This window comes from Psammomys obesus, unplaced genomic scaffold, assembly GCF_907164565.1.
Source record: "Psammomys obesus unplaced genomic scaffold, mPsaObe1.curated_primary_1811, whole genome shotgun sequence".
Lineage (NCBI taxonomy): Eukaryota > Metazoa > Chordata > Mammalia > Rodentia > Muridae > Psammomys > Psammomys obesus.
The window spans coordinates 13,038,068-13,047,574 of record NW_026596143.1 but is presented as its reverse complement, the minus strand read 5'-3'; the positions used below and the strand labels follow the sequence as shown (position 1 = coordinate 13,047,574).

The 9,507-nt window shown below is 54.0% G+C and overlaps 1 protein-coding gene across 2 annotated transcripts; it reads left to right on the top strand.

The window, feature by feature from the left end:
- Nkx6-3 (NK6 homeobox 3) lies at positions 1–5,127 on the top strand. 2 transcript variants are annotated; one of them, XM_055593415.1, is made up of 3 exons: positions 1–834; positions 2,863–3,032; positions 4,116–5,127. In XM_055593415.1, the coding sequence occupies exons 1-3, from the start codon at positions 450–452 to the stop codon at positions 4,347–4,349; spliced, it is 789 nt and encodes a 262-aa protein (XP_055449390.1). In that variant the 5' UTR covers positions 1–449; the 3' UTR covers positions 4,350–5,127. The 2 variants fall into 2 exon arrangements, with proteins under 2 accessions (XP_055449390.1, XP_055449391.1); XM_055593416.1 differs by lacking the exon at positions 4,116–5,127 and adding an exon at positions 3,841–4,109.
- Positions 5,128–9,507: the final 4,380 nt, after the last annotated feature.

Here is a 9,507-nt window from a genome sequence, read left to right as displayed (position 1 = left end):
TGTCTAGGAGAAGCCAATGTGAGGCCCATGCGGGCTCCGACCAATGGCGGCACAGCGCTCTCAGCTCAGCCAGTCTCGGGTCTGTATTCTAATGGGCCATATCTTTATCAAGGAAATGTCCCTTCCCTGAACTTAAAACTTCTGATGGAGGGCCCCCAGACTCAGAGGCAGAGAAACCGGGTGCTCTGAGTTTGGGGAGCACCCCTCCTTAGGCCCAGCTGGCAGAGAAGGAAAGCGGAAGGTCTCCCACCTCCTCTGGACACCTGACTTTCCAGAGGGCTGACGTAGGTGCCCCATCCCTGAGGAAGGGCCGGGCCAGAGGGCAGTCGGAGGCTTGCGGTGGGATGGGGGGCTCTGATTCTCCAAGCCTACCATGAGATTCTGGGCCATCATCTGAGGTGCTGGCCTCGAAGGGGCTGCCCGCCCTCCTGCTCGCTGACCTGGAGACCATGGAGTCCAACCTGCAGGGGACGTTCCTTCTGAACAACACACAGCTGGCCCAGTTCTCGGAAATGAAGGCTCCCATGTGCCAGTACTCGGTGCAGAACTCCTTCTACAAGCTGAGCCCCCCAGGACTTGGTCCCCAGCTGGCAGCTGGGACACCCCATGGGATCACGGACATCCTGAGCAGGCCGGTAGCCACTCCGAACAGCAGCCTCCTGTCTGGCTACCCCCACGTGACAGGCTTCGGGGGACTCAGCTCCCAGGGGGTCTACTACGGCCCCCAGGTGGGGAGTTTTTCCAAGGCTGGGAACGAGTACCCCACCCGGACCCGGAACTGCTGGGCGGACACAGGCCAGGACTGGCGTGGCAGCGCCCGGCCGTGCAGCAACAGTGAGTACAGGGCCTTCAGCCACCCCCAACCCAGCCTGTCCCGGGGAGGAGGCAGGGTGGGGGGCTTCTGGAGGCTGGGCTGCACTCTGTAGGGCCGCCATTAAACACAGCCCGGCCTGGTCCCTCTCCTCAGCTCACAGCAGATCTGAACCCCACCCTCTCCCACACTCGTACCCAACTTCCACCTGACACAGGTGTCTGAACCCCCTGCCACTTCGGTTGCCCTTCAGGGGACCTTGGGGGTTCCAGGTCCCACGAACGCAGCCCGCCCTGTGGAGGGTCCTGCTGGCAGCCCAGTTTGCTTCTGCCCAGAGTAAAACAGGCCCTTTGCAAAAAGCAGGCCAATGCTCCCCAGGTGGAAGACACTTACAGTGTTCAGTATAGTATCCCAAAGAGCCCAGTTTCACGTGGCACTGTTCCAAGACCCACTGAGGTCCCATCCAGAAGCCAGGACCTGTCTCCCACCTTCCTTGTTCTGGGTTCATGTCGGCCATGGCAGAAACAGCAGCCTGGCCTTCAGCAACAACAGAGCTAAGTTGACCTTGGCCCTGACTGCTGGGGGGAGCTGCTTACCCCACCCGTCCCTGAGAACTGGGGGTGGGCATTAGGCCAGTCAGGGACCGGGAAGTGCAAGGGGCATGTGAGAGTGTCCACTAAAGCCCTGGGTGGGGCATACATGTGGCGGAGACAGAGGCAAAGCCTCCTCCACTTCTGTGGCTCCCACTGCAGAAGGGATTTGGAACCAATGGTGGAAAGCCCCGGAACTCTGGCCCCCTTGTCCTCTGTGTGTCGTGCCTGAATGTCAGTCCCCTCCCTCAGATCTCATCTCTTGGGACCTATTGTGCAGCCTAGTTCGGGGGGGGGGGGTACCATAAGCTCAAGCTGTTTCTCCCGCACTCCCCGATCCTGTCCCTAGTTCTCCAGTCTTGAGTGCATGCACACACCAGGAAAGAGCCAAGAAAGCTTGTGGCCGGTTTAACACAGGAGGAGAGAGAACTGAAGAGGGGCCTCTTTTAGGATACTGGTTCTCAACCTGTGGGTCAGGACCCCTCTGAGGGGGGCGAAGGATCCTTTTGTATGGATTGCATATCAGGTGTCCTGCATATTAGATACTTACAATTCATAACAGTAGCAAAATTACACTTATGAAGTAGCAACAAAATAATGTTCTGGTTGGGGGTCGCCAGGACATGAGGAACTTTTATTAAAGGGTTGCAGCTTTGGGAAGGCTGAGAGCCACCATCTTCGGAGGTCCTTTTCCTCTCCTGTACTGAAGTCACTGGCTTAGAACAGGACACAAGTTGCTGGACTACACTAAGACCAAGCAGATGGGCGCTCTGCCTGCTTTGAGCTCCAAGCTCCTTCCTGTCAGTCATGACTGAGTTTGGGGTCTCCAGCCTCTCCAGATGACTGTGTCACTCCAACACCAGACTGTACAGTAGATTCTAAGAGGTCTGAGGGAGGGTGGGCTTCCCGGCTGGCTGCCAGGCAACGCAGCCCATGGGGGACTAGTCTCTTGGAGTCGGAAGCTTTTCCTCTGTGCTTCTCCACAGACCAGGGAGGCTGGGGTCTCAGAGAAAGGAAGTGGGGAGGAATTCAGGGGCCCTGGGGGTCTGATTGCAGGTGAAAGGTACCCACGCCTGTCTTGGTGAAAGAAAGGCCATGTTTGTCTTGGTGTCTTGGCCCAGAAAAGAAATTCCCATGTGTCCCCTGGAGAAGGCAGCGCCATTGAATTAGGGGAAAACTAAGAAAGGCACAAGGCCCAGTTCTAAGTCCTCACTGTCCCTAAGTGGCTGGTGCAGCTGCCCTCTAGGGGTCCTGTCCGCCTGAGTGGGGTAGAGGTCGCAGGAACTATTATTCTGAATGCCGGAAGTGCTGCTCACCTAACAGGTGTCACCATGTTCCAGGTGGCTTCTCACTAGGAGGACACATCCCAGCGGAAGCCATAGCACGGGCTGGCACCCCACAGGCAGGGTCCCCTCAGGTCTCCGCTCATCCTGCTAACTGTACTTTCCTCCCTCCTGCCAGCCCCAGACCCCCTGAGTGACACGATCCACAAGAAAAAGCACACCCGCCCAACCTTCACGGGCCACCAGATCTTCGCTCTGGAGAAAACCTTTGAGCAGTCCAAGTACTTGGCTGGCCCAGAGAGGGCGAGGCTGGCTTACTCACTGGGCATGACGGAGTCACAGGTCAAGGTGAGTCTGTGCAGGACAGGGTATCTGCCTGGCAGCCGGGTATCTGCCTGGCAGCCGGGCACCTGCTGGGGCAGGAGGCCACCCGGCCTGGGATGGTGTAGCTGTCCATGTTAATATAGAGATTGTAACAGTTTCTAGTGGTTCCCCAAACGGCAGCCATCTCTACCCAGGCCCATTTCAGAGCCTGTAAGCAGTACCTCCGTTAAATCTCACCCTGTCTTGACATCACCATTATGACCCATTTTACAAATAAGGAGCCAGTGTCAGTTAATCAAGTTAATGGTGCTTGTGGTCTTCCGGCCAGCAAGCACAGAGCCGAGACTTGAACCAAGAACCGTGGAACACTGCCCCAGCGGGCCTGCTTCCCGAGCTTTACATTGAAGCTAATCACCCTCTGCTCCCACCCATGCGGGTCCACCTCCTCAGGCTCCTGGGACAACTGCACTAGTCTGTCCACACTTCCGGTGGGGACAGGGGAGAAGGAGGCCGTGAGCTCGGCTGGACCCCCAGCCTCCCTGAGAAGATGTGTGAGCGGATTCAGGAGGTTCTGGGGGCAAATGGGACCTGCCTCAGCAGACAGTCACAGCCGGGAGAGAAGGCTGTGCTGTGATGGCGGAAGATGGCATAGGCTCCTGTCACACATTTGTCTGCCTCTTTAGGGCTCCAAGGTTTTCAGCCATTTCAAGCATTTATTTCTAGAGGGCAATCATTGATGAGGTTCCCGGGGAGCTATAAAGTTAAAAGAAGGGCAGTTTCATTCACTCATTCATTCATTCATTCTGCTTTGTTTTGCTTGCTGGAGGACTAGGGCACGCTAGGCCCGGGCTCTACCATCACACTGCATTGGGTCCTAGGCATGACTCCAGCTGAGGACGTTTCAGGGGCTTCGGCATCTGAGGCAAGGAGGGAGCTGCAGCGCGGGGAGGGCTGCCACCAGAGGAAAGGCTGGGGCACGCTTGCTTTACTAGCTTGTATTTGATTTCACTGCCCCCTCGGCGCAGCAGCCTGGTATGGTCCCCGCCCCGGGGCAGCGAGGTGGCTGCGCGGTGGAGCCCGCTCCCGCACCCCGCTCGTTCCCCGCAGGTGTGGTTCCAGAACCGCCGGACCAAGTGGAGGAAGAAGAGCGCCCTGGAGCCCACGTCGTCCACGTCCCGGGCCCCGGGCGGAGCGGGAGGCGACCGCGCGGCCTCGGAGAACGAGGACGACGAGTACAACAAGCCGCTGGACCCGGACTCCGACGACGAGAAGATCCGCCTGCTGCTCCGCAAGCACCGGGCCGCCTTCTCGGTGCTCAGCCTGGGCGCGCACAGCGTCTGAGCCCCGGCCCGCCGCGCAGGCCGGCCCTGCCCTCTCCTCTCCCGGCAGCTGAGGGCGGGGGTCAGGGAAGAGGAGCTCGGGGGCGGGGAGGAAAGAGGAGGAGGGCAGGAAGGGAAGGAGGAGAGGGGTGGTGAGTACATCGAAGGAGGAGGTGGCGCGCCTCTCTGCCCTTTCTCCTCTCGGGACTCCCCACCCAGGCAGCCTGCGCTAAAGCAGCAGGATTTTTTTTTTCCCAGCAGGGAACCTGGCTGTGGGGTTCCCGGGATGCGCCGCTTTCCCCCTAGGGGTTAGGGAGTCACCCAAGGCCGGGATTGCAAAGCAAAGGACGGAGCCTGAGTTCTAGGTGTGCTTCCGCTGGTGGGGGCAGGAGGAACTCCTCCCCGGGGAGGGGCGTGGGTCCTGAAAACAGAAACTCTCCTAACCCTGAGCTTCAGGACCCTGGCGGCCTCCCGCTGCACTTTACTCTCTAGGCAGATCCCTCTGTAACAAGAAGGGGCTGGGAAAGGGAACGGGGAAAACGGGCAGAGGAGAAAACAGATGAGAGAACCCTGAGGTTTGATTTTCCCTGGGAACCACCCAACGAGGCATCCCTGTACACCCAAGGGCTTCAGAGCTTGGGACCACCCAAGCAGGAAGGAGAGAAGGGTTCTGACCGCCACACTCCTCCATCCAACAGGGGCACCAGGCCGGGGAACCCCCGGCCGGACAAGGGGCTGAGAGCGCCTTGGGTACCCAGGCTTTTAAAACAAAACTAGAATAAAGATGAAAATCCCAGAAACCTCCCCGCGGCTCCTTCGCTTCTATGAAGGGAATAAATAGTGACAGCGTTCTCTCGTGTCGTGACATTTTCTGTTGGGCTGGAGAGACGGCTCGGCGGTTAAGATCACACGCAGCTTGCTCTTCCAGAGTACAGGAGCTGGGTTCCCAGTAACAGGGAACAGCTCACAACTGTCCATCAACTCCAGCTCTAGGTGGTCCGACGCCCTCTTCTGGCCTCCTCAGGTACTGCGTGCATGCTCACAACAAAAACACATGCATACATGGGCACACAATTAGTACTAAGAATAAAGAGTCGCCATCGGGTCGCGGATGAAGAAGCGGGTGCCAGAGCAAGATTAAGATGGCAGGAATAGAGATCACCACGAGCTTGGCTGTGGCCTCTACTACCAAGAAATAGAAGAACAGAAGACTTAGCGATCAGCAAATAACATCCAAACCCCTAAACAATGTGCCCAGCCTGTATCAAATACTAAACCAGAGGGTGAGTTTGGGGATAGAACAGACACTAGCCATCTACATTTGTAACTTCAGCATCTTCAAGGCCCGCTCACAATTTTATGTCCATTATCAGTACCACATTCTAATGCCTACAAATGTAATTACATGCATTGTATGATTTTAGAGCCCCAGCCATGCAGGGCTGTAGAAACAAGTTAGACTGTGATTGACATTAAAATATAAATTTAAAAGCAAAATAATAATAATAAAAATAAATCTTATGTGAAATAAGTGAAGCCATCTAAAAAGGAAGAAGCAGAAACCGTTGTCTACAGACCCAGCTGTTATCTTCAGTCTCAAAAAGGACCTCTAACATGTTCTGTGTTTAAGCAAGCAAACCCCAAAACTTTCCAGAGATTCATATTCCACGCACCTCCTTTCCTCCCATACCACGGATGCTTCAGAGTCAGGGGAAGGGGACAGTCCACAGCCACAGTGTCTTTCCTGACAGGCACTAGCGGGTGAGCACAGATTTTGGCCACGGCTCTCAAGTGTGTCATTCTTACTAGAAGGACCTGGGTCACCTTCCCAGGGACAGGTTTCAGATGAGGGGTTCATGAACTTCATGAGCTCTGAGCAAGGAACTTCTAAGGAGCATTACTAATACCATAGAGAGAGCACAGGGGGAGCGCTGGTAGACTTCAGGCCTGTGAGGCTAAGCGCGAGTCCTATCTTCTAAGTTTCAGGATGTGGGGGGGGGGGCAAGCCAGCAGTTCTCAACTTGTGGGTCTCAATCCCTTCGGGGGTCAGACAACCCTTTCACAGGGGTCGCCTAGAACATCGGAAAACATAGACATTTCAATTACGATTTGTAACAGAAGCAAAGTGACAGTTATGAAGTAGCAATGACATGATTTTATGGTTGGGGGTCACCACAACATGAAAAACATGTATTAAAGGGTCACAGCACTGGGAAGCCTGAGAACCAGTGTCCCAGGCCACATGACTGATAAGTGTCTCATAGTTCGTGCTTGCAAGCATGTTGTCTCTGATTCCTGGGCAACACAGGATAGAGGAAGATTCAGCCCTTAGGTTGCTTGCTGCAAGTTCATCATACCAGTTATACCAGTTACATCATCCATAGCCCCCCGAGGCTGAGGGCGTTCATAGTCTCCCTTAGGGAGGCGCAGGGGGTATACTGACACACAGCCAGCTCTGTCAGGGTGCCACCACGTCCTTTTGCTACAGCTGGGAAGGCAAAGAAAAGAAAAGGTCTGAAGAGTCCTAGCTTCAATCTAGGACTCAGCAGGCCAGGTGAGGCTAGGAAACTGCCGATGTCTTGCCAGGTTCTGAATGGTCATACCGTGACAGCAATGATCAAAAAGAGGGGCAGGGACTGAGATTCTGCTTCTCCACCCTGACCCCATGCTCAGGCCATCCTCGGCTTTGATCCTGCAACTCTGTAACCCTCCAAAGTGGCAGAGGACTGAGAGGCCAGTGGACAGAGCTGTGCCACTCTGCATCCTTGGGTGGACTGTTTAACCTCTGGGACTCAGTTTCCCCATATTAACAATAGACTAATAAGGATGCATACCTTGTAGGTTGGAATAATATGCAAGATGTGGAGGAGCAGGCCTTTGATCCCAGCAACCAGGAGGAAGAGGCAGGTGAGGTCAAAGCTAGCCTGGCTTTCATATCAGTTCCAGGCTAGACAGGACTCAGTCAAAAAGAGGGGCGAATATTAAGTGCCCACTTCTGGAAGACAGTGAGTCCCTATCTCAAAAAAGAAAGAAAAAAGAGGAAGGAAGGAAGGAAGGAAGGAAGGAAGGAAGGAAGGAAGGAAGGAAGGAAGGAAATAAGGAAGGAAATGAGTGTGCCTGGCAGAGACCAAGAGGAAAAAGCTGTTCTTAGTCACTGAGAGCCACTCTGGAAACAGCCTTGCTTCCAGTGCATGGGTCCCCCTCGAATTGCTGGCTTGGAACCTGACTCCCAGGGTGACAGCACTAAGCAGGTGACAGCACCCACCATTTGCTGGGTGGGGGTGTCTGCCCCGGGGAGCTCCACCATAAGGCACGAGAGAGGACACAGTTCAAGTTACCGTCTCCGAAGCGCAAACAAGTCACTGAACCTGGTGGCCCCTTGATCTTAGACTTCTAGTCTCCAAGGATGAGAATCACCTGGGCTCAGGCACTGGGGTGTAGCGGGACAGGTGTGTGAAGACAAAGGCCTGAGTGTGGCTCTTCACTTTGGCAAGTGGTAGCCAGAGCGCTGTGACTAAGCCAGTTCATTTCTCTCTAAAGCTGGTGCCCTAGCTATAGAATGAGGCTGGAAGACAAATCCCGTGAGATGATGGAATCCAGTGAACTGTGCTGAGCTCAGAAAGGGCACACACAGTTAGGACCATATTCTTCCTTTCCCAGTTCACAGTAGTGGTCAAGGCTGGGACCCATGGGCTGACAGTCATAGCTACTGGCTTCTTTATGTGCCCAACCCCCACCATGGGTCAGCTGCTGCCAGGGGGGTCATGAAAGGCTCTATGGGGGAGGGGCAGGTTCACTCACTGGAGACTCTTTTGGAACTATGGACTACAGCTGCACCATCTTAGACACATGCTTTTATTGAACCTATAGGTGGTCATTGGTAGGAGAGCATGCTCCAGTAAGACACACACACACACACACACACACACACACACACACACACACCCTTTACTTCCCATTCAACATTTGGAGTCCACAGGCTCATATCACCTGCCTGGCCACCACAGGCTTCTGGGTCTGTGCACGCTGCTCTAGGCTTCAGTCGGCTTCCGCAGGATGCAACAGGGGCTCTTGCCGGCTCCCTGAAATGCCATGGTCTATCTAGGGTGCAAATAAGACTCAAGTCCTTGCAAAGGACTCTTGCAAGGGTCCTGTGCCCTTCAGCCTGCTGCAGGTGGCTGGCATTGCTCTCCTGCAGACGAAGATGCTGAGGCAGAAACGTTGGCCAGCATGCTCCAGGCGCATGAGCTCACCCTGCTTTCTGAACAGCATGCTTATGGCTCGCTGTATCGTTGGTGCCGCCATCACAGCCAGCTCCGCTGCTGACCTTGCTGGTCCGAGCTTTCGAGATATTTGTACTGTGTCCTGTACTGTTCCACGTGCTTCAGAAATCCTTAGGAATCGGTTCCATCATACCTCCTTTATAACTTCTTGGTAACGAGGAACCAGAGAAGCCAAACAGCTCTCACTGGGCAACTTCCTGCTTTGGCTCCTAATTTTAATTATAACAAAAAAACACAATAATAGAAAAGTGGGAATGAATGAAACTTTAAATAACAAAAATAGATTAAAATTTAAGACTGACATGGTAGTAGACACCTGTCATCCCAGTGCCTAAGAGGCTGAGGCAGGAGGATATGCCTACACTGAGACCAGCCTACGTTTTTACTACCATTCAATCCCGGTTGGGATTGCAGGGCCCGGCTTCAGCAGATGGGAAATTCAGAAGCAGCTCTTCTGCGGAGAGTAAGAATATTTGTGTACAAAACAGAGAAGAAACCAATTACATGACAACGTCAGTGCGATAAAATTTTGTCTAAAGTTTCTTTTTTAAAGAGAGCACATCCAAAGCTATAGGGCAAACCCTTGTCTAAAACAAGACAAATTACAAATTAAAAAAAAAAAAAAAACAAAAACGGTTGGATGAAAATAAGAGCTGGGACACAGCTCAGCGCTGGAGGACAAGCTTAGCACTCCACCCTGGGTTCAACCCTCAGCACCAAAACCAGGTAAATAAGAGCAAGACTGAAAGGATAATAGCACTAAGACAGGACAGAGGGAGGACCAACGGAGTATATACGTGTGTGCCTGTGGTGTTTGGATGTCTGTGTGTGCATGTGTTGGTTTGTGTGTGCTTGTTTGGGGTGTGTGCATGTGTTTGTGTGAGCTTGTTTGGGGTG